The sequence below is a fragment of the Loxodonta africana genome, chromosome 10, assembly GCF_030014295.1.
Source record: "Loxodonta africana isolate mLoxAfr1 chromosome 10, mLoxAfr1.hap2, whole genome shotgun sequence".
In the NCBI taxonomy this organism is placed as follows: domain Eukaryota; kingdom Metazoa; phylum Chordata; class Mammalia; order Proboscidea; family Elephantidae; genus Loxodonta; species Loxodonta africana.
Window position 1 is genome coordinate 27,138,976 of NC_087351.1, and position 25,388 is coordinate 27,164,363.

The following is a 25,388-nucleotide window of genomic DNA, read 5'->3' on the forward strand; positions in this document are numbered from 1 at the left end:
GATAGTGCCTGAAAAGTGTTTTGTACCACCCAAGCAAGTGCCCAATCTTTCTGTTCCCAGATTGAGATGTTTATGAACACTAGACCTCAGGTCACAATAATGACTAGTAAAACACATTGCCGTCAAGTCACTTTCAACTCATAGCGACCCTATAGGACAGAGTATAACTGCCCCATAGAGTTTCCAAGGAGTGCCTAGTGAATTCAAACTGCTAACCTTTTGGTTAATAGCCCTAGCACTTATCCACTATGCCGCTAGGGACTAGTAGAGTGAATAAATTCATTTAAATACTTAGAGATCTAGAAATAAAAGGGATAAACCAAACACTGATTGGGAGAGGGGAAGAAAAGAAGGAGAGGGGTAGGGACAGTAAGAGAGAGGAGAAAAGAAAGAAATGGCAGTTTAAAAACGACTTTTTACATATAATTTATTTAAAATCAAAACAACAAACAAGAAAAACCTCTCCAACGGCGTATTATGTTAATGTGTACACTTATCATCATCTATAAGAACAGTAATAGAACGATACATCCAAGTTTTTGGTAGTTGTTACTTCCAACCTCCAAGAAGTAGATAAAAATGGAAAGGGGTAGAAGAAGGGGGGACTTCAATATTTCCTCCAAATATATCTAATAAGTTGTTTGAATCTTAATAAATCAGACTTGTGATCAGCGGGCTGTCACCCGTTCACCTATATAACTCATCTAACTTCCGCTGAGACTAGAACTGACATCTGAGTTCAATTTCATGACATAGTAAACGCAGAGTAAAAGAAAGAAAGTCATAGGCTCCTAACCAACATAAAAATAGAAAAATACATGAAACTTCTTTTTATTAATTAGTCTCTGTAGCTCTTAACCACTGTGCCGCCAGGGCTCCTTCTCACATGTTAGTGAGCTTTGTAGTTGTATTTAACTTATCTGTCTTTAACTTAGCTCATTAGTAGATACATTAGTAGATGATGCTCTCAAACCAGGAAAAGTTGGAAGCTACGGAATCCCTGAGGAGTATGATACAAAAAGTCATTCCAAATACTTGGCTGTATTTGAAATACAGAGGTAGAAAATTTCCCAGGCCAGAGGCTACTCTTCACACTGTATATATGTATATAGGCTGCAATGAGAATACACACTCACTAATCCTCATGGCAGCAAAAATAAATTGGACTTCATTTCAGATTGAAGGTAGAATGCAAAGTAAGCCTTATCAGCGAACAAAGATTTGGTTTCAGAGATGATCTCCGTAGGATAAGTATATCCCAAACTAGCTGACTTTTTAATTTTCACCCTTAATATCCCAATTTAACACTGTTTTTTTTTTTTTTTTTTGCTTTGCTGTAGCATTTTTTTTATATATACCTATCAAGCTTAGAGTACTGCATGTGCTACTTAGTTGATGTGTTTACAGGAAAGATGAAGAATTTTCATTTCCAACTGATCCCTGGGACTTCTGGACTCCTTACACAGTCTTGCATAACAAAAGCACCGCCCTTCTACAATGTTAGCTGTTGCCAGCACCCTTCTACAATGTTAGCAGTTGCGGAAGAGCTGTTTTCACAGGCATTCTGCATTTTGCTGGTATTTTCTCTTTACTTTTGGATTTTGCTTCTCCTATCATTTGATTGAAGCAATAAACACAGGAAAATCTCAGTAATTTAGATTAATGGATTAAGTACATTCCAATTTAAAGACAAAAACTGAAGTGAGACTGATTTTTTTATACATGTAGAAATTGTTGAATTGGTATATGTTTTGCTGTATATATTTTCAACAATTAAAAAAGGAAAAGAAACACAAAATTGATTTTTATATAAACATAAATGTCTTTTCTTATCATTTGGGGCATTTACATTTCTTTGTGTGTGAATTATCTCTTCATAAACAAATTATTTAAGAAATCTTATTTGTTTTCTTAGTGTTTCAAAACCAGTGTTCTTACCATAAACTTTCTCTAATAGAGAAATTATGTTGGAGGCTTTGGAATCAGACCTCAGATTATATTCCAGTTATGCCACCTTATAGCTAGATGGCCTGGGAAATCAGGTTGTCTCATTTGTAAAATGGCAATAAATGTTGTGATGATTAAAACAGATAGTTTGTAACGTGCTAAGTACAGCACCTGGTTTACAATAGGTGCTAGTTAGGCAACTTTTAATCTCTGTTTACATATACAGAAAGTGTAATAGGAAAAATTGAGAGATAAAGATGTACAAAGGAAGAAACGGAAGGGAGGATGAAGGGAAGGAGGAAAGAAAAATGGAAGAAAGAATGGTTTGGCTTTCTGGCTTAGGGAAAATATGGTTTTGTTTTGTTTCTCACTGGGGTGAATTTAAATAAAACAACTAAATTGTTTAAGGAAAAATGAAATTAGAATTTATATTTTATCCCAGGAAGGGCAGTTGGGAGTAAAATTAGCTTTCATACATCTGTCATTTAAGGTACTTTCCAAAAAATGCTCCTTCTTGCCAGTGAAGGCCAAAGACCAGTCAATATATATGAGTTATCATTTCTCAGGCCAAGGTACATATAGTTTTGTGGCAATAGCCTCTTACTAGGAGATTAGAAATGCAAAGTAGTAGCTAATAATAGAAATGTGTAACCAGTTTCTGTGGTCTTCTTTGGAAAATAAACTTTTCTCAAATCATTTGATGAACAGTTTTTCCTAGTATTTGCAGTAGACTTTAAATTCCATCTCCACACAAGTTTCCATTTAGCAACCAATTTGTTCCTGAGAAGCGTGTTTTGCATCAATGCAGTATTACATTATGGTCTTGGGTCAATTTTGGTAAAACAGAGAGTTTCTAAATATATTTTGGAGCTAAGAAATCAAGACTGGTCTGTCGGATTTCCTGCAAGACAGGTACATTCAGGTCTTGGAGAAATTGTTTAAAGAGAATATTATTATATTTTTAATCTGACTTTATTTTTGATACCCGTAAGTACTGTGTTTCCAATGGGTAACATTTTTGAGCTGCTTTTCTAAACTTAATTAGCTTCCCTTCTTGGCTGCAAGGTTATGCTCTTTTTGAGAAATAGTTATTAATTTAAACTTTGAGCTTAGTACAATGATAATATTTCAATTTTTTGTATGAGAAACTTTATCTGCCCTCTAACACCTGAACATTAAATTCTTATTTTCATTCCTGAAGTTCCTAGTTTATCTCTTGCTCTTTGGGTCACATTATAACAAAGTGAATTAAATGGAAGAAGCAAATCAGTCTGTGGTGTCAGAGTTTATTTTTAGTGGACTTTGTAATTCAAGGGAGCTCCAAAGCTTCCTCCTACTGCCGTTTTCTATGCTCTACCTGATGACTGTTGTAGGCAACCTCCTCGTTGTGCTCTTGATCATCTCTGATCCTCATCTCCATTCCCCCATGTACTTCCTCTTGGCCAATCTTTCATTTGTTGACTTCTGCCTTTCCTCAGTCACCACCCCTAAACTAACCACAGACTTCCTAAAGGATAACAAGACCATCTCCTTTAGAGGCTGTATGAGCCAGATTCTCTGTGTGCACTTCTTTGGAGGTGGTGAGATGGTGCTGCTTGTGACAATGGCCTATGACCGTTATGTGGCCATCTGCAAGCCACTCCATTACTCCAGCATCATGGACAGAGAAAAATGCCTCTGGCTAGTTTTGATATCATGGATCATTGGCTTTGTGCATGCCATGAGTCAAATGGCAACGATTCTGGAACTGCCATTCTGTGGACCCAGAGTAGTGGACAGCTTTTTCTGTGATATCCCTTTGGTGATCAAACTAGCCTGCATGGATACACATACTCTGGGAACATTGATAAACACTGACAGTGGGGTCTTGGCAACAACCTGTTTCATTCTCTTGCTGATATCCTACACCTATATCCTATTAACTGTTCGCCTTCGCACTAAGGATGGGCCATCAAAGGCACTCTCTACCTGTGTTTCCCACATCATAGTGGTGGTGTTGTTCTTTGGACCCTGCATCTTCATCTATCTGTGGCCACTCAGCACCACTTGGGTGGACAAGTTTCTTGCTGTGTTTTACACAGTCATCACGCCTCTCCTGAATCCAGCCATTTACACACTGAGAAATAAAGAGATTAAAAATGCTGTAAAGAGACTGATAAGTCACCATATGAATTCAAGGGATAATTTTTAGATTTCTTGTGTAATCAGAAAATCCTCCTTATTCACTTTAATATTGCCATGGCTTGACCTGTAAACTGAACTTGAAATAATGCCTTTTTTGTACCTATAAACTATGAGCATTCCCAGATGTATTACTTGTGTTTATAAAAAACACTTTTTTTATTTACTCTAACCCTAACTTTACTAGAGTTCTAAAGATATTTGGGTGATAAGCATCCACTTAGAAGAAAAGATAAATGACTCTAACCATAGTACTATTGTGCCTGTACTGCACAACATAATCCATTTAATTCAAGCATTCAACTCTTGGCCATTTTTTAAAGGTTGAGTTTCCCTTGAAAGACTTTCCTTAAATACACAGCAAAAGTCTTTGAAAATCCTTTGAAATATAATTTTTTCTCTCCTGTTAATAAATTAATTTTGTTATTATAGTTTTATTTCACATAAAGAAATAAGAAAAGGGAGTTGTGAGGGTAGGAAAGACTGCCTTGATGAAGGCAAAGGAAATTTAAACTGATGAGAAGAAAGTCAAGAAGAAACAACAACAACAGCACAATGAAATTGCCTGTGTTCATTCACTGCAGGGTTCAGATACACTGTGTGGCTCTCAGTGAGATACCTAACCAACTTTCTTCTTTCTAAGGAGGCCCTTACTGGACATCAGAAATGAATAAATAGAATGCATATATGCTTTTATACACACACCTCTCTCTCTCTCTCCTGCACGTATGCAAACATTATAGTACGTGCAAAAGGAAAATGCATGCAGTTGGTTTTATCGTTGGTAGGGTGAGAAAGAGACGACCAATTATATCAGCATCATATATCCTTTTTAAATAAAGTTGCCTTGCAATATTGTATATTCTGTATCTTTGCAAAATATGCGTCAAACCTTTACAATATCTTAAATTCTAATTTAACTCATGAACAGACGAAAGTTATGGTCATGATTTCTTGTGGTGTGATTACGATCCTAACACTTAAAAAGAAATTAAAGGCAAATCAATGTAATTCATGTTTCAGAAAGAATCACGATGGAAAACTAAAAACATTTTAAACTGAACACTAATAAAAATATAGCAAATAGAGCACACAGAATTCAGCTATAGGTATGCATGTGAGGACTTTATCATAGATCCATATACTAAAAATAGAAAAGCTACATATTAATCATTCAAGTATCTACCTCAAGAACATTAACCTAAAAAAAAGTAGAAGGAAATAAAAATTATAAGAAAAAAAATTAATGAAATTAAGAAAACAATAAAAAAGAATCAACCGAAACAAAGTTAGTCCTTTGAAAAGATTAATAAAATTGATAATACATTAGCAAGGCTGATCAAGAAGAATAAATTACCAAGACCAGGAAAAGAGATATCTCTACAAATTCATCTGTCACAAGATTATAAGAGGATATTATGTACAACTTTATACCAATATATTTAAAATTCTACATAAATGGGAAGCTTTTTATTAAGAACCAGTTATTAAAACAAGAAAATCTTGGTGGTACAAAATTTATTAAAGAAATTGAATCTGCAATTAAAGCATTTTCTGTCCCAATTATTGTCTCTCAGCTCGAAACCTACTGATTGATACTCTACTTTCTGATGGTGCTGGAACTCTAAAACCACATTTCTGTTTTCCCATCTGGATCCATTTTACGCTCTAACAATTAGATATGCTACAGGGAGACTCCCTAGTTGAAAAGGGGAAACCTACTTACTCCTTCCTATTTGCTCCTTGTGGGCTCTCTCGTGGCTCGCTGGGCCCACGAGCATCACCACAGCCACCTAGCAACAGTAGTTCCTTCCTAGGAAAGCATCTGAATCCAGGTTGCACTTTTTCTAACAGCTGCACAACTAAACATATCATGAGCCCTTAAAGATAACTGCACCAGCAAGCTGGCAATCTCTCTTCAAAACTCCGGGTCCCAGGTCTAAGGAGCCTCTCCTCTGAGCTCAGAGAAACAATCAGTAAGCAAGCTTCACTCCCTCCAAAGAGATCCGAAGCTCAGCCTCACAGGGCTCCTTCTCTAAACAGCTAAGATTCAAACATTCAGCCTCCTCCCTTTGCTCCCACAGCCCTTTGGGGTTATACTGCATCCTACAGTTGCTACCTCCACGATAATTTCGAGCTCTTTTTTAAAATTTCAGACACCTAGTTAACAATTTTATACTTGATGAATTCTTTAAATTCTTTCTGTTCAAATCATTGGGGTAGTTCCTTTTTGCTGACTGAACCATGATACAACTTTGCACAAGAAAAGTGCAGGTCTAAATGTCTTCACTGGTGAATTCTTCAAAACATCTAAGAAAGAAAAAAAAAACATTTTCACAGAAACTCCTCTTTAGAACAGAGTAATAGGGAACACTCTTTTTGGCTTAATGTAAGAGATATTATGCTGTATCAAAATTCATTAATAATTCAAAGGAAACATTTGCAAAACCCAATTGCAACATGAAGAATTCTGAGGCCAACAGAACTCCCCAAGTTTATTCAAATTATTTTAGTATGTTTTCTAAGCCAGATACAAGAGGTGAAGACCCTAACAATGTATGCTTAGCATCATTTACAGAAAGGGAGCTGATTTGGGTCATGACACTTTTTCAATAGTTACTGTGATAATTACATAGCTACTATTGATATTGCCCAGCTGGCTGTATCCAATAAATAAATAAATCCACCAAATTCCATGCTGATTTACCATTAGCAACCTACATAGATCAAAGTATACTGCTAAAAGAATTCCATAGATGAAGATTCTCCGTTATCTTTCTACTAGTAAATATTGTCAGGAGATTCAATTAGCATTTTTACAAGGGGATTAGCCAGTTCATTTATTTCTTTCCTTTTGCTGTTTTTTTTCTCCCCAGATGTCCATGTGGTGGGTAATGAGTTTGAGAATCAGCTACTAATCCTTTTTTCTGATGTACTTATGAAGTCAGCTTAAATTTGACATGAAGATCAGATAAGGATATGAGAAAAAAAGTTATAAGCTTACTGCTGTCATGACATAGGTGCAAAAATTCTAAACAAAATAATACCAAAGACAATATATAAAACACTATGTATGGTATGAGAAAAATAAATAATATATTACAACAATTTTAAAACTGAACTACAAGATTGATTTAGCATTTGGAAAATAATCACTATATTAAGAAAAAGAAGAAAAGTCATACAAATATCTTAATAGATGCATAATAGCATTGTATAATAACCAATACACTTTCATGATGAAACTCTTACCAAACATAGAATGAAAATTACTCAATCTGATAAAGGATATTTACAAAATATTTCCAGCACAAGTTATAGTTAAAGATGAAATATTAGAAACATTTCCCCTAAGAAAGGCAAGTAAACAAAATAAAATATATAAAAAGAAAGAAATTTGTTGTTATTCTTCTTGGGCAACTTATTTATTTAAGAGTTATAAAATCCTTCTGTAGACTCAAGCCTACAACAGTATTTATCTAATCAGTAACATTTAACACACTCTATTGCCTCTTTCATTTCTATTTTCATCAATAGATGGCTAACTTTGATGAGTACAGACATTTTGGGAGAGTACAGATGAATACTAAGGTAGATTTAATAATGTTTTACAAGCAAGTAGGTATTAGCAAAGAAAATTGGACTTCCCTACGAACAAAACCAAAGTACCCTATAGGGCAGTTCTACTCTGTCACATGGGGCCACTATGAGTTGGAAATCTACTCGATGGCACCTAACAACCAGTGAAATGGAGACACAAACCTAGTGGGCTTCTTCAGATTTTGGAGGCAACATATACATCATTTAGGTGTGCTACTTGGCCTATCTATCAAGAGATTGAAAATCTGCTAATTTTGAGTGGAGCCCAGATCAAGAGAAGGCTCTGCAACAGGTTCAGGAGGCCATGCAAACTACTCTGCCAATTGGGCCATATGATCTGGCTGATCCTATGGTGCTTGAAGTGTCAGTGGCAGATAGTGATACTGTTTGTAGACTTTGTCATGCCCTTATTGGTGAATCACAGCACAGGCTCTTAGAATTTTGGGGCAAGGCCCTGCCATCCTCTTCAGATAACTACTCTCCTTTTGAGAAACAGTTTTTGGCTTGTTACTGACACTTAGTAGAGACTGAACGCTTCACCATGGACCACCAAGTCACCATGTGCCCTGAGCCACCCATCATGAACTGGATGTTGTCTGACCCACAGAGCCATAAAGTTGGACGTGCACAGCAGCATTCCATCATGGAAGTGGTATATAGGAGACTGGGCCTGAGCAGGACCAGAAGTCACAAGTAAGTTGCATGAGGAAGTGGTCCAAATGCCTATGGTCTCCACATCTGTCACAATACCTTACATCTCCTAGTCTGCACCTACGGCATCATGGGGAGTTCCTTAAAATCAATTGACCGAGGAAGAGAAAATTCGTGTCTAGTTTACAGGTGGTTCTGCACGTCAGGCAGACGCCACTCAAAACTGGAGAGCAAAATACTACAATCCCTTCAGGGATGTCCCTGAAGGACAGTGGTGAAGAGACATCCTCCCAATGGTCAGAACATCAGGTGGTGTACCTTGTTGTTCACTTTCCTTGGAAGGAGAAATGCCCAGATGTGTGATTGTATACTGATTCATGGGCTGTGGCCAATGGTTTGGCTGAATGGTCAGGGACTTGGAGGGAATGTGATTGGAAAATTGGAGACAAGTAGGTATGAGGAAAAGGTATGTGGAGACGCCTCTCTGAGTGGCCCAACGAAGTGAAGATATTTGTGACTAATGTGAATGCTCACCAAAGGGTAACTTCAGCAGAGGAAGATTTCAACAATCAAGTGGATAGGCTGACATGTCCTGTGGAAACAAATCATCCTCTTTCCCTAGCCACTACTGTCATTGCCCAATGGGCTCATGAACAGTGTGTATGGTGGCACGGATGGAAGTTTCACATTGGCTTAGCAAAATGGACTTCCACTCACCAAGGCCGATTTGGCTACAGCCAACGCTGCATGTGCAATCTGCCAGCAGCGAAGACCTACTTTGAGTCTCCAGTATGGCACTATTCCTTGAGGTGATCATCCAGCAACCTGGTGGAAGGTTGATTACATAGGACAGATGCTATCAAGAAAATGGTAGCATTTGGTTCTTACTGGATCAGACACCTACTTTGGATATGGGTTTGCCTTCCCTGCACGCAATGCTTATGCTAAAACTGCCATCTGTGGACTTATAGAATGTCTTAACACTATCATTGTATCACACAGCATTGCCTCATATCAAGGGACTCACTTCACAGCAAATGAAATGTGGCAGTGGGCTCATGCTCATGGAATTCACTGGCCTTACCATGTTACCCATCATCCTGAAGCAGCTGGCTTGATAGAATGATGGAATGGCCTTCTAAAGACACAATTACAGCACCAGCTACGGGCAATATCTTGCAGGGTTGGGGCAGTGTTCTCTAGGAGGCTGCGTATGCTCTAAACTAGTGTCCAATATATGATGCTGTTTCTCCCATAGCCAGGATTCATGAGTCTAAGAATCAAGGGATGGATATGGCAGTGGCACCATTCACTATTGCTCCTACTGACCCACTCACAATATTTTTGCTTTCTGCCCCCATGACCTTATGCTCTGCAGGTCTAGAAGTCTTATTTTCAAAGGAAGAAATGCTCCCACCTGGAGACACATCACTAGTTCCATTGAACTGGAAATTAAGAATGCCACTTGACCAGTTTGGGCTCCTCATGCCTCTGGATCAATAAGCAAAAACAGGCCTTACCAAATTAGCTGCTGTGATTGATAGTGATTACCAAAAGGAAATCAGATTGACATTACATGATGGAGGTAAAGAAGAGTATGTCTGGAATGCAGGAGATCCCTTATGGTGTCTCAGTACTACCAGGCCTTCTGATTAATGTCAATAGAAAGCTAGAGTAACCCAATTCCAACATGACTATTAATGGCCCAGGCTCTTCAGAAATGAAGGTTATGTCACCTCACGATTCAAAGAACCACAACCAGCTGGGGTACTTGCTGAGGGCAAAGGGAATATGGGATGGGTGGTGGAAGAATGTAGTTCTAAATACCAGTTATTACCATGTGAGCAGTTGCAGAAATGAGGCTTGTAATTGCTATAAGTCTTTCTTTCTTGTGTATATGTATCAGATATTTTTGTTTTCATTACTTATTAAATATAAGACATAAACAGGGGTAGAGCATTTTCAGTTGTATGTGTTTTAGTTCTATCACATAAGGCAAGTATGACTTTATAATTTTCTTTATTCAGAGATGGGTACAGGTGCCAAATTGACAAGGGATGGATTGTGATGGTTAAGGTTGTGTGACAACTTGGCTAGGCCATGATTCTCAGTGGTTTGGCAGTTTTGATGTAGTTTGGCAGCTGTTTAATGATGTAACCCTCTTTATAATGAGATCTGATATAATGCAATCACTTCCATGACGAGATTAGTTATGAGCAGCTAATCAGTTGAAACGGAGTTTCCTTGGGGGTGTGGCTCATTTCTAACATAGGGGGATATTCTGGCTCACTGGTGGGATTTTGCTCCCTCTGGATCCTGCAGCTAGCTCCTATTAGCAGCTTACCTGCTGTCTTGTCTGTCAATCTTGGGATTCATTGACCTCCAAAGCCTGTGAGCAAGAGTCCTGCTGTCTGACCTACCAATGTTGGGGTCTCCTACCCCTGCAGCTACATTCATCAGAAGCCTCCAGCCTAACCCACAGACTTGGAACTTTCATGCTTCTATAAGTGCATGAGTCATTTCCTTGGTATAAATCTCTCTATATACATATTTATGTGCTTTACTGGTTTCCCGTCTCTAGACAACCCAGCCTAAGACATTAGCTGATAGCTAACAGCTGTTACAACTTCAGATTCACTGTAACATTCTCCCTGTGGCCACGTTAACCACAAGCTCTTCTGAGACAATGATTGACAATTGTTAGGGTGCCAGAGCCAGGGCACTACTGTCCAATATGGGATTCCTCAAATGGGCCACCTTTGCTCTGGTTTTCCCCATCCACCTGGTAGAGACTTTCTCAGCGCTGCACTCAGAGCTACTCCACTCATTTCTCCTTTTCCTCTCTTCTTTCACAGAGGCCACATTAGCATCTCCTTATGAAGGCTTTCACTTCTGTCTACTTCTGCTTGCCCTTCCCTCTCCTCTTCACAAACATTCCTCCTCAAGAAAGACCCTTATAGTTCTGTAGTGATCACCGTTTTACGTAGTACCTGAACTAACACAAGAAACAGTTTTTAACCCAAAAATATTTGTGATCAAACCATTAAGAGTAGGAGTCCCAGATGTTTAAGGGTTACTACCAAAATTGAACGATCAAGCAGAAAACAAGTTTGCTTGATGCCAAATAACCTACTTCACTCTCATTATTACGATATGATGTTAGAAGGTATTGTAATTATGGGTCTATTACTGTCCTGGGGCAGTTGATAAAATAAAAGTAGGATTAAATTTTTTTTTTAATCTAGTATTAGTGTATGAATCCAAGCTTTATTTTTTCTAAACTAATGGCCACAGAAAATCTATCACTTTTCCTCTGATATTGTCAAGTCAGTATAGATATCAAATTGTGTAACTGTTTATTCACTTTGCCTCCCCTTTTCTTACTGTGTGTATTGCCAAGTGGGGGCAGGGTATACATTTACTACTCACTTATTGAATATCTCCTTATCCAATATTAGACATTTACAAGAAATGTAAAATATCTACTATCTGATTGTTTTGTGCATTAACAACATACATCTGGCAGTAACGAAGGCTAAAGTGCCAGGTGAGAGTAATGCTGGCTGTGATGGTTAACATCGTGCATCAACTTGTCTGGGCTATGATTCTCAGTGGTTTGGCAGTTATGTAATGATGTAATTTGGCAGTTATGTGATGATGTAGATATCCTCCATCTTTTGATTAGACGTGGTCATCTTCTTCCATTTTTGCATAACACCAATTTTCACATAACAACCTGGTCTTTGGAACCTAACCATGTCAATAAGTCACGCATGGGTGGATAGTCCCCAACTTACAACATATTCGAGTTACCACAAACCACACCTGCGACCATGTGTTCCCAAAAAGTCAATGCCAGGTTCAAGGCATTTAAAGACAGAATCACGGTGCTGCTTGGAGAAAATGCTGCTGAATTTAACTTAAAACCTTTTCTTATTTACCATTCTGAAAATCCCTCTAGCAGACAAAAACATTGACAAAAATAAGCTGCTGGTCTACTACAGGAGTAACTCCAAGGCCTGAATGATGATTGTGTTATTAGAAGACTGGTTTTTGAATTGTTTCATCCCAGAAATGTATACCTACTGCTTTGAAAAGAGCATTCCTTTCTAGATTCTGCTATTTGACAATGCCCCAGGACATGCTCCTCATGTGGATGATCTAAATCAAGATGTGAAAGAGGTGTATGTACCTCTGCATATGACAGCTGTGATTCAAGATCACAGCTGGATCTAGGTGCAATGGCCACCTGAAAGGCATACTATCTACTGACTATGCTTGCCAGGCAATAGCTGCAAAAGATGGAGGTACAGTAACTTACATGATTTCTAGAAGAATTATAATATTCCTCAGTGTATCTGAAACATTGTATTTTCTGGGAGGAAGTTACAGGAAAATACATGCAAGGGATATGGAAAAATTGCTCAGTTATATGAATGTGTTCTAAGCATTTAATCAGGATAACATAATGGAAGAGATTGGAGGGAAAACCTTCCATACACCAAGAATGCTGAATTTAGGGCTTGATATTGCCAATGTGGAAAAGCTCGTAGATCACAAAGAAGGGGAGTTGACAGATCAGGACTTAATGGATTTTGAAGAGGAAAGAAATGCTGAAGAAGAAATAATGAGGAAGAGGTAGGAGAGAAGTTCTCAAAAAATTTTTAAATGGAAGGATTAAGTGAAGTCATTTTCTAAACTAAATCAGGGATTTCCGTTGCTTGAAAACATGGACCCAAATGTTGATCACTTTGCTAAAGTCATTAGGCAGATTCAGGAAGCAATGAGATGTTACTGTGAAATATATGAGGAAAAAAGGAAAAGGGTCATACAGCTAGCTCTCACTAATTTTCTGACTAGAAATGCCATTCCCAGGGATAATCCAGATGATCCAGAATATTCCCCAAGCAGAGGTATTACCACAAATGTCAATGTCATTCAATTCTTCTTTAATATTGGTGTAGGTTATTACGACTTGTGTATTTTATATGTATTAAAATATATCCATAAGTTTATATGTAATATCTCCAACCACCAAAGACAAAGACTGAATGTATAAAGATACTGATAATAAAAGGCAATAATAATGAAAACTTAAAAAAAAAAAAAAGATATATTCGATTTACACCAGAACCAGTTTAAGACAGAGTCATCAGAACGGAACTACCTGTATTCCCATTATATTAAAATCTGTCATTTTTCTAGCTTTTTTTTTTTTTTATGTAGAGAATTGACCAATACATTTGGCATAAAAAGTGTTGCCATTAGGCCAAAAAGGATGGTATCCTGGCAGATAATATCCCCAGGAAACACATTCACTTTAATTAACTTGTCTTTCATTTAAAAAGGAACTGAATCATTTCTTCACACTAAATGGACTGAATGCAACAGCTGAACAGACAGAATTCAAAGCAATCCTTCAATGAGCCCAAGGTAGGTCACTGTTTATTCAGTGGTTTCTGAAGTCTGAAAACACCACCGTAGTATATTGAACCAATAAGTATACTCTGCCTTTTTTCCAAACAACGAAAATCATTTGTCTCTAGAATTCTGTATAGAATACTTTTAGATATTAAAACCCCAAGTGAAATTTCTGAGCCTATATTTGCTATATCCTTGATAGAACAAAAGTGTGATTTGCCCTTTCGCCCATGATTTTTTTGAACACCAATTCATTATTTCTCAAAAATCTAAGTGAAAATAGCAATTAAGGGTATGTAGTGTTTTTTTAGTGTTAGTGATAGTTGATCTTGAACCTAATATTGATGACAGACATTATCAGTTGCACTGATAACATTTAATAATTCAATGACCATCTAAAATCCTCAAGTTGGAAAAAATATTGTCAGAGCTTCAAAATTACTGATAGTCACTTTGAATTGCCAATTTCCCTATTACCCTTTCTCCTAATGCTTGACTCTTGGGAAAATCCAATGTGCAAGACCTAGTTTCCATATGGGGTAAATATTGGTTATTTATACTCAGTTCTTCTAATTGGTTTCATTCTTAGTGGTGGGAAGTATTTATAAATATTTGTCTTGAGCAACAATCGTGAATCAGAAAAAAGAAGTTAACCTCTTTGTTTCTCAATCCTTGAAGTTGCTGCAGGTAAAACCTGTGACTGACTGAACAGGTAGGTAGGAAACCTATTGTAATTCTCTGGAATCTCATTGCATAATTTTCCCTGCTTCTTTAGCTCCCCACATTTGCTTTCTCTTTCTGTCTCCCTTTTTCTGTTGTCAACTCTCTTTATACAAACAATATTCACTTATGTTGTTTTATAACCCTCTGGTCTCATTCTTAATAGTTTTAACCATGTTAGGAAATGAACACAAGATATTCCTTAAAGTGGTATATGAAGAATCTTGAATCTTCCACCATCTTTCTCTCTGAATATTAGGATAAGAAAAATAAACAGTAATGCCCGTGTTGTGGCTATTCCATTGGAACTGAGTACAACTTGAGAAAGCATGTTAGCTTTATGTTTGCCTGAAAAGCTAGCTTTATGTTTGCCTGAAGAACTCAATAACTTTTCACAATCTGAAGAACTCTAGGTCTGTTTCCAAAAAATCATAGTAGATAAGACTTACTGAGTTCTTACTATATGCCAGACCATTTTCTGATATTTTTCTTGTTTCAACTCAGTCCTCAAAACAATTATATGCAGTAGAAACGCTTAGTATTTGTCTTTCACAGATAAAGAAATTGAGGCACCATGCAGTTAAGTAGCTCACCCTAGGACACACAACTAATAAGAGAGGGAGCTGGGAATGCAGTTAGACTGCAGTGTTAATGCTTTTAATCATCATATTATTTATATGAGTAAATGGCCTTAAATATATTTTCCTATTTTCTTCACTAGTTTTGATACATTTTTAGGTCCTAAAACTAAAAAACTATACATCTGAAAATATATAGATCAACTTGGTGATAAAAGATAATATTATTATTAAAAATCCCACTAGCTGCAGAAATTTTCAGTAAATCCTTAACATTTACTTATGCAAATGCCATTTCTCCCTCTCCCTAAAAAGATTTATACTCTATACCAGTTTCCTTGACTTATTGATATCTTTCCATGCTAGTTAACCTGGACTTGTATAATCATATTTAAAGCTTGCATTTTATGAATGTATTCAGCTAGTTAATTTGTCCCTTAATCCTGAGCAGTTAATCTGTTTGCAATTAGTGGTATTGTAAAAAAAAAATACTGACAAATAAGGTAAAACAATTTTTCAAATATATATTGTGCATTTATTTGCTTTTTCTTCACAATTAATTTCAAAATATAGGATTTCAATCTCACGGTTAAAAGAATTTTTACTTCTATTGCCAAATCGCCTTCAGAAATGAATGTATCACCACATTGCCAACAGCTGTGGAGAAGAGGCACTGCTTTCCCAGTCCCACAGCAACACTGGGTTCAATTATTCTGTTAAAAATATACATATATTAAAAAGAACCTATTTCTGAATTTACAGCAAACTTAGAAAGATCTCTTAAACTCAAGCTGATAAAAATTAATTTATACAATTTTATATTTATATTTACCTTCAAATCATTCAGAGTTTATTTTGCTGTAAGATGTATGGTACGATATTTCAACTTTATGTTTCCAATGTTTAACAACTGCTGCATACTATAAATTTATTAAATAATCCTTTTCCTACATAATTGTAATACCTTCTTTATTTTACAGTAAATATCTAGTATGCATATAATTAAATTTTGACTGTTTTTTCCCACTTATCTGTTGTATTTTAGTCAAATTAGTCATTGTTTAATTACTAAAGGTTCATGACATATTCTAACATATTTTATAGAAAGCATCCCCTTGTCTCTCCTAACTCCCATTGCATTACATTTACATTTCAAAATTTCCCTAGTTATTAAAATGGACTGTTAGATCACTATGTAATGTTCCAAAATAACTCCACTAGACTTTTCATGACCACTGCAGTTATTACATAGAGTAGTTCAGTGAGAGTTAATATTTTTATAGTTTTAAGTCTATTATTTTTCTATTAGCATGGTTTGATCTTCCTTTTTATACATGTTAACAAATATATAAGAAAAGATTATTTTCAATACATTCTGCACATCTTTTAACATCAGTTTCATTTATAAATGAAATATGTATTCATTATATTTAAAAGATTACTACTGAACTTATTATATTTGTTAAAATGCTCATATTATATTTAATAATCATTTAACTAAGTTTTCAAGTACACATTGGTATAATTTGTAAATGCCCATAATTTTGCTACCTTTCCTTCATCTTTATTCTTCTCTAATTTATAGCAGTACATTCTTGTATTATAGTGTTAGCAGGATTCCCTTTTTGTATTCTTGATTTTAGTGTTACATCATAATCTGATACTGACTGCTGGTTTAAAAATTCTATTAAAAAATCTTGCTAAAAATGTTTTTAAAAATCCTTCCAATATTAATAAGAGTTTTTATCAGGAATGGATATTGAAATTTATCCAATAACTGTTCAGTACATTCATTCCCTAAAAGTTTTATGGAGAATCCTCTGAAATCAAATATAGCTAACTTCTTCCTCTCAGTCATATGCAATGTGCTTTAAGATTTCAAGAATTTTCTCTTGATAGAACCACCAAAAGCTTTAAGGAGGAAAGTCACATGATCATATTTGATATTTGTATAGACAGATCTTAGAGTATAGAATGGGCTAGACTTTTGTATGATTGGAGACATAGATATAATTCAGAAGCCTTTTCTATTATAAAGATGAGAAAAATATGTAGACCGGAAGCAAGAAAATGACAATGGAATTGAAGAGAAGGAAAATGAATTGAGAAAATACTTGAGAATTAAAATTGTGCTTCTGGAGATGGAAGGCAAAGGAAGAGCAAGAATGCTATGCACAGGTGTCTATACTGGGCATTTGGGAGAATGGTAATGATATTTACAAAATAATTAGAGCATTTTATAAGATTATAAATTCAGTTTTGAAGTACTAATTTGAAGTTGAAACCAGGACTTACACTTGTGTATACCACTTACAGTTTTGTATATATTACTCCGGAGTCCTAAGATAAAGCCACAGATTTTAGAAGTCATCGACTTCTAGGTACTAGTTAAAATTATTAAAAAACCAAAAACCCGTTGCTGTTGAATCAATTCTGACTCATAGTGAACCAGTAAGACAGAGTAGAACTGCCCCTTTGGGTTTCCAAGGCTGTAATGTCACAGAAGCTGACTGCCACATCTTTCTCCCATGGAGCAGCTGGTGAGTTCAAACCACTGACCTTTTGGTCAGTAGCTGAGCGCTTAACCACTGTGCCGTGATGGCTCCTTAGAATTAGTAAACTGGTGTTGAATTAAAAAAAAATACTTTGGACAAAGCCTTAATCACATCAAAAATTAAAGATGAAAAGAAAAAAAGTAATCCTGTGTAAGAGAAAGATATAAAGAAGGCAGAAATAATAGGAGAATTAAAAAATTTTTTTTTTTTTTTTAATCAGGGGAGTGCTGTCATAGAAATGCTGGGATTACATTCAGCTGCAAGTAACAGAACACATGATTTGCAAAGGCTTAAACAAATTACAGTTTTTTTTTTTTTTTCCTCACATTGCAAGATAATCTAAAGGAAAACCATTGCTGTGGTTCAACATGTCCTTTGGGTCCTATATACTTTCTAACTTTTCACTTTATTATTCTTAGTATATGGGTTTGGAATCTCATAACTGCTATATGATTAAGCAGAACATTATCATTAAATGCAGATAAAAAGGACCAGGAAAAGGACCTTTCTCCACACAAATATTTTCTTTTTATTTGAGAAAGAGGCTTCTCTACACAGTCAACATTGGTTCACATCAAATTAAAATTTTAGGTCAGATGCCCCATCTTAGGCCAATCCATTGCCAAGAACATGTGATTATAGAAATTGGTTTAGAAAAATCATGTACCATTCCCTTGAGCTGAGATGGGGCTACTTTCTCATAAAACTGCAAGATTTCAGCCCACTGCCTGAATTAATGGCATTTCTGTTGGCAAGAAAAAGAAAAGGGAACGGCCAAAAAGTAAAGGGCATAGGGAGTTACAGAAAAAAGGGAATGATGAACAGCATTAAATCCTGCAGAAAGGTCGAGGAAAATAATGACTGAAGAGTGATGATAATGGTACATATTCAGAATCCAGAGTTTCTTCCTATAAAAAAGAAATGGTTTCGACTTATCAACTGAATGAAAAGTGAGTATAATATTGTCAATGAAGGGCTGGGGAAAGAAATGAATAATTATTAAGGAACACAGGATTCATAGTTTTGATATTTTTAAAAAGAGAGCTACTATGTTAATAGGTCAAGGGGAGTAAAGGATTGAATAAAATTTAACTGATGGATCTCCAGGGAATATTCAGGTTGGAATATTGAAGGAGGTGGCGTTAAAGGGCATAGCGCCCTTGGTAGGAGTATGGGTTATGGCGTTCTACATCTCTGGATACAAGACTTGGCTCTGACACTGATCTTTCTGAGACTTAGTTTCATTCAGTCTCATTTGTAAGACAAATCTCATAAAACAGTATCTATCCCAGAATTTTGTTAAGTTTGAAAAAGACAACGTTCTTAGTACCGTGTCTAACATGAGGGCAGCATTTAATACATGTTATCTATTACTATTACATTTATTTAAATAATATTTTTATGCTTATTAACATTTGATCTCTTGTATACAATATTTTATTGACTATAAAGATCTATGTGTGCACCAATGATAAAAATGTGTCACCACCAACATGGTATGAATAACCTGAATCTGTACAATTGACTTTCATTGTAAACTGTAAAAGGAAAAAAAAATATATTAAGAAGTTTTGACCTGATGAACTCTATTAGTCCAGTGAAGTAGAAAATTCCACTAAAGAAAATTTCCAAGTTAATTTGAGAGTGTCAACGTCCAGGTAACAGAAAATGCCAAAGATTATACAGCTCGAAGAACACTCAGTTAAACTGTTGGAGAACATGTCCAGAAATTCTTCAGGAGCGAGAACAAAAGATCTATTAACAGAGCAAGAAGGGAAGTAACCCCATCTGCCTTCTTCTGACATATTCAAATTTTTATATCTCTTTTTATGGAATCACTTTCTTCACAATCATAATCATTTTGTTTTCTTTATTTTTCTTCTTTCCAATTCAACGATTTATAATTCCACTATATATAACTCACCGAAAAAATTAGCAGGGTAAATAGAAAATCAACTTTTAGTGCCTGTAGTTCTGAAAGTTTCTCATTTCCTATCTACAGGTAATTTGAAAATCAGCTCTTCTATCCCAATCAATGGGTGAAGTAAATGACTCTGTGATTTCTGAGTTTGTGTTGTTGGGACTCTCCACTTCTTGGAAAACTAAAGTTTTTCTCACAGTGACATTCTCCTTGCTCTATTTAGGGATCATACTAGGAAACCTTTTCATTTTGTTTTTGGTGATTCTTGATGCTCACTTACATTCCCCTATGTACTTCCTGCTGGCCAATCTGTCTCTCATTGACTTGGGTGTTGCCTCTACCACAGTCCCCAAGATGATCACAGACCTTTTAAATGAATACAGAGTAATTTCTTTTCAAGGCTGTATGACACAGATATGCTTCATCCACATCTTAGGTGGAGTGGGGATGGTGTTACTCATAGCCATGGCATTTGACAGGTATACGGCAATCTGCAAGCCTCTTCGCTACATGAACATCATGAATCCAAAAATATGTGTTTCATTCGTAGTCACTGCCTGGGTAACTGGGGTTATCCATGCTATGTCTCAGTTTTCATTTGTTATTAACTTGCCCTTTTGTGGGCCCAAGAAAATAGATAGCTTTTTTTGTGACTTTTCCAGGATCATAAAACTTGCACAGATGGATACAAATTTGAGTTTATTATTGCTGCCAAAAGCGGGTTCATGAGCATGGGCACCTTCTTCCTGCTAATCCTTTCCTATGCCTTCATTTTGGTCACTGTCTGGAAAAGTTCCTCAGGCAACTTATCCAAGGCATTTGTCACATTGTCGGCTCATATCACTGTGGTTGTTCTTTTTATCACTCCATGTGTGTTTCTCTATGTGTGGCCTTTCCCCACATCATGACTTGATAAATACCTCTTCATTGTTGACTTTGCTATCACCCCTATCTTGAATCCTCTCACCTATACATTAAGGAACAAAGACATGAAGATAGCAATAAAAAGACTGAACAAACGTCAATATTGTATCAGATTTTGCTGACCATATCTGTCTTTCGAGCTCTAAAATTCTGCATCCACTTGCCTGTTAGAAATCCCACTTTAGCATTCCACGTTTAACATGGCCATAATTGAATGAATTATCTATTTCTTTAAACCTATTTCTACTTCTTCAGTAGAGCATTTACTAATTACTACTATGGGAAAAGTGAGAGGTCTCATTGTTATCTCTATTCTAGACACTTTTTTTTTTTTAACATTAGGGATACAGAAACATCTGAAGGTCATTTGTTCAAATATACATCTTGAAGCAGAGACCCTCAAGTCCGCAGAGTCATCTTCTAAATGGTGACTCAGTTGTCATTTTAAAAAGCTATTCCAGTGTTCTATCAGATAGACAGCTCCCAGTTGTTGCCATATACGGTAAGATCAGTGGAATTCCTAGTTATGTGTGCTTTTGTGCACTTTCTTTGCTATAAAGTGAATTCCCTTGGTTCAGGAAAATATTATGCAGTATTTCATGTTGGAAATCAATCAATCTGTGCACCATTAGACAGCTGTGCTAGCCAAAGTTCTTACAGAAAGAAAGACAGGCCAAACTCAGGACATATCTTAATCCCAGTAAGGACAAATCCCAGCCTCCTCCAATTTGGAAGGTTCCAATGTAAGCAACTATGCTTCAGTTATTGATTTCAGTCCTCAAAAAATGGTATCATTTCAAGGAACATTTGTGCTGCTGATAGGTCAAACACCCTACATTGACAAAGCTAAAAAAAAAAAAAATCATTCAACAAGAATTGCATGCATAGCCTTCCTTTCTACCACGATATCATTTTCATTCATGGGCTCAATGTGGAAACACTAGGTTAGCTAGGAAGAGGTTCTCAATTGTTTCTCCCTTCAGTTAGCTAGTTAAACGCTGTACACCTAGTTAATTGTTCTTTATATTACGTTCTCACTCTTCAAATGCATTTGGTGATTTCTGTCTCCTGCCTGAAACCTGGCTGACACATCTCATTCTCAAAAGAAGAAAAAAAGGATAGGAAGACCTAAATGGTTACACTGGTGAATTCTTGCAAACACTTGAGGAAAAAAAAAAAAAAAAAGCACTCCTAAGTAAACTCCTTTAGAAATATATGAAAAGAATGCAGTTTTTATATAAGAGATCAAATGAAGGGTCTCTACTGTCAAAAAAGAAATTAGAACATTTGACCTTTGTTTGGACATTTCCATATTTAATGACCCAGTCACAATGCTCAAGTTCCACTACCTAAAGGCAACCAACTTTGAGTATGAGCCAGTACAATTAACCCTACAATATGTGAACAGTAATCAGTGCCTGGATAAAGCCATGAAGGAGAACAGTCAGGTGCCCAGCACTAAAGACTGCAATGGAAGCTGGTCTCAGCAGTGACTTCTTTGAAAAGCCACCCTTCCAGAAATATTCGGAGGCCAAATTTACAGAAAAATAAGGATTAACTGAACTACCTGAGCATACATTTCTGCTACATTCTTAAGTGGCAAAAAAGGAAAGGTTATTTTCCAGCTTTTTGGGTATAAAGTTTATCAGCCATTAAAATTTAGACTCCTCTAGTTTTTCATTAGTTGTAAACCAGCCTTCCTGTCCAAAAACGTGAAACTAAATACTATTGAGAATGTAGACACTGACACAAGATTAAAAGAGTCATTCATCAAGAATTATTATAAAGCCTATCAGGCAATGAAGCAATCAACACATATGCTTTCAGGACAGCTGTACCTTTTATGGTTTATATATTAGTATTTTCTGATGAACATGCTGTGAGAATGAAGAGACTTCCAAGATTTTTCCTGAGTAGAACTGGTGACCAATATATTAAATATCGATATAAAAATAAATGAAAAAATTGAACCAGGTTCAGTATCATGAAAACAACATGTTTTACAACAATAATAATAAAAAAAAAACTGTATAGTAAAAGGGTTATAGAACCTTAAATCAGAACTACGAAAACTGGAATTTTTACATAGAGTATCAAATTTCTATGCAGATTTTATGCCTCAGGGAGGAAAAAAAAAAACTTTTCCTCCGACATTCATTTTGTTTTTAATCTGTGAGTGTCATGGATGCTTTTTTTTTTTCCTACTTGTGGTGCTGTAATTGAGCTTAAAAAATGGTTATTTAAACATTTATTTAATTTCATTCTATGATTTATTTGATTTGGTTTGGGGGCTGTTGGAATTGTAATTTTTAATTGCCTTCTAAAAATGAAATTTTAATATGATTTCTGGTCTCAGCCAAATAAGTTTAGATATCGATCTCAGTTGTTCTTGGGTCAACTGACTTGTGGAATTTCACATACACACACACACACACACACACACACGTTTTCTTGTTATATGTTCAACTTCCCAGCTTGAGCCAACTGGTTATGCTTAATACCCAAGATTCATGCTACTGTCCTACAGATATTTAGAAACAGAAGTAGTATTTACAGTTTATATGCAGTCCCACACTCACCCTCTCATTTGGTTGCCACAATTTCTGATATTTTATACTGAAACTTCAGTATATTTGCTCAATCACCATCTATTTATCACACATTGACTTTATCCTCCCTTAACTGGGCTAGTATCGCATTTATCTCAAATACTCAAAAACCTATTCTTTTAAATTCTGACTTTCAGATTCTTAGAACAAGCAGCACCTGATATGAATGTGGCTTTATTTTGGATACATGCAGAGTTTCATCCAAGAAGATTAGAGGGGAAAAGAAATATAACAAATTGTGTATTTGTCTTTTAAATAAACATTTTAGTCAGTCTAAAGATTTGAATTTCAAATATTTTCAGTTCTACACATCAGAAAAATTGTTTATTGAAACATTCTTTACCACAGATGCTAACTTAGCTTATGATGGATTTAAAAGGCTGAAAATAGGAGTTGCTTCGGCCACCTGCCATTCAATCTGTAGAATTGGTTGGGTGATTATAGTACTGCTACACAGGCCATCCATGCTTATAAATTCAGTTGTATAATTTTGGCACCAAATGTTTTAAAAATACACCATTGAAAAATTATACATATGTATATCAAATTCAAGAAACTCTAGTGGCACATTGGTTAAAGCACTCATATGCTAACCAAAAGGACAGTGGTTCGAACTCACCAGCCACTCCACAGGAAAAAGATGTGGCAGTCTGCTTCCAAAGATTCGGAAATGCTATGGGGCAGTTCTACTTTGTCCTACAGGGTCACTATGAGTTGGGGACGACTTGACAGCAACGGGTATACGAATTGAGGCAAAAAAAAAAAACTTAGATTTTCTCCCTTCAAAATCCTGGCATATAAGGCATATATAGAATGTGCATGCTTTTCCATTTATGTTGTCAAGTAGGACATAATGAAAAATGATATATCATGAAAGGCAAAATATTGAGAAATAAAAGTCTATACTAAGCATGTATTTTGACTCTCAGGTGCAGCTGGCGATAAAGCTGTTATGTGACTGCCTCTACCCCTACCCTTCAAATTCAAGGTTATTTCAGTATAATAGCCATATTTTATATGTGTTTCAACTCCTCACATTGGCTAGCATATACACAAAGTGAAACCAGAATAAAATAGCTTATTTACTTACTTATCCATGATTTCCATTCTTTAAATATAAAAACTATATTTGTGCATGGAAACATTCCTGGAACAATTCCCAAACCAGGCACTCTACTCATACCTTCTCTTCAGTGTGGTTGTCCATGGTATATACACCCACTGACAAAACCTGTCAGGCTCCACATTTCTACTCCTTATCTTATTGTGGTCCCAAATTCCAATAAGTCATTTTTTAAAATAATTTTTATTGTGCTTTAAGTGAAAGCTTACAAATCAAGTCAGTCTCTCACACAAAAACCCATATACATCTTGCTACACACTCCCAATTACTCTCTCTGTCCACTCTGTCTTTTTGTGTCCATTTCACCAGCTTCTAACCCCCTCCACCCTCTCATCTCCCCTCCAGGCAGGAGCTGCCAACATAGTCTCAAGTGTCCATCTGATCCAAGAAGCTCACTCCTCACCAGCATCCCTCTCCAACTCATTGTCCAGCCCAATCCACGTCTGAAGAGTTGACTTCAGGAATGGTTCCTGTCCTGGGGCAACAGAAGGTCTGGGGGCTATGACCACCAGGGTCCTTCTAGTCTCAGTCAGACCATTAAGTCTGGTCTTTTTATGAGAATTTGGGGTCTGCATCCCACTGCTCTCCTGGTCCCTCAGGGGTTCTCTGTTGTGTTCCCTGTTAGGGAAGACATTGGTTGTAGCCAGGCACAATTTAGTTCTTCTGGTCTCAGGATGATGTAGTCTCTGGTTCATGTGGCCCTTTCTGTCTCTTGGGCCCATAATCACCTTGTGTCTTTGGAGTTCTTCATTCTCCTTTGATCCAAGTGGGTTGAGACCAATTGATGCATCTTAGATGGCTGCTTAATAGCGCTTAAGACCCCAAACGCCACTCTCCAAAATGGGATGCAGAATGTTTTCTTGATAGATTTTATTATACCAATTGACTTAGATGTCCCCTGAAACCATGGTCCCCAGACCCCTGCCCCTGCTATGCTGGCCTTCGAAGCATTCAGTTTATTCAGGAAACTTCTTTGCTTTTGGTTTAGTCCAGTTGTGCTGACCTCGCCTATATTGTGTGCTGTCTTTCCTTCACCTAAAGTAGTTCTTATCTACTATCTAATTAGTGAATACCACTCTCCCACCCTCCCTACCTCCCCCCTCTCGTAACCATAAAAGAATGTTTTCTTCTCAGTTTAAACTATTTCTCAAGTTCATA

The 25,388-nt window shown here is 36.3% G+C and overlaps 1 protein-coding gene and 1 pseudogene across 1 annotated transcript; both read left to right on the forward strand.

Moving 5' to 3' along the window:
- Positions 1-1,968: 1,968 nt before the first annotated feature.
- Positions 1,969-4,138, forward strand: LOC100658333 (olfactory receptor 4K3-like). Its single transcript, XM_003418717.2, has one exon. The coding sequence runs from the start codon at positions 3,200-3,202 to the stop codon at positions 4,136-4,138; it is 939 nt and encodes a 312-aa protein (XP_003418765.2). The 5' UTR covers positions 1,969-3,199.
- A 14,112-nt stretch (positions 4,139-18,250) lies between these two features.
- Positions 18,251-20,625, forward strand: LOC100658612 (olfactory receptor 4F21-like; annotated as a pseudogene).
- Positions 20,626-25,388: the final 4,763 nt, after the last annotated feature.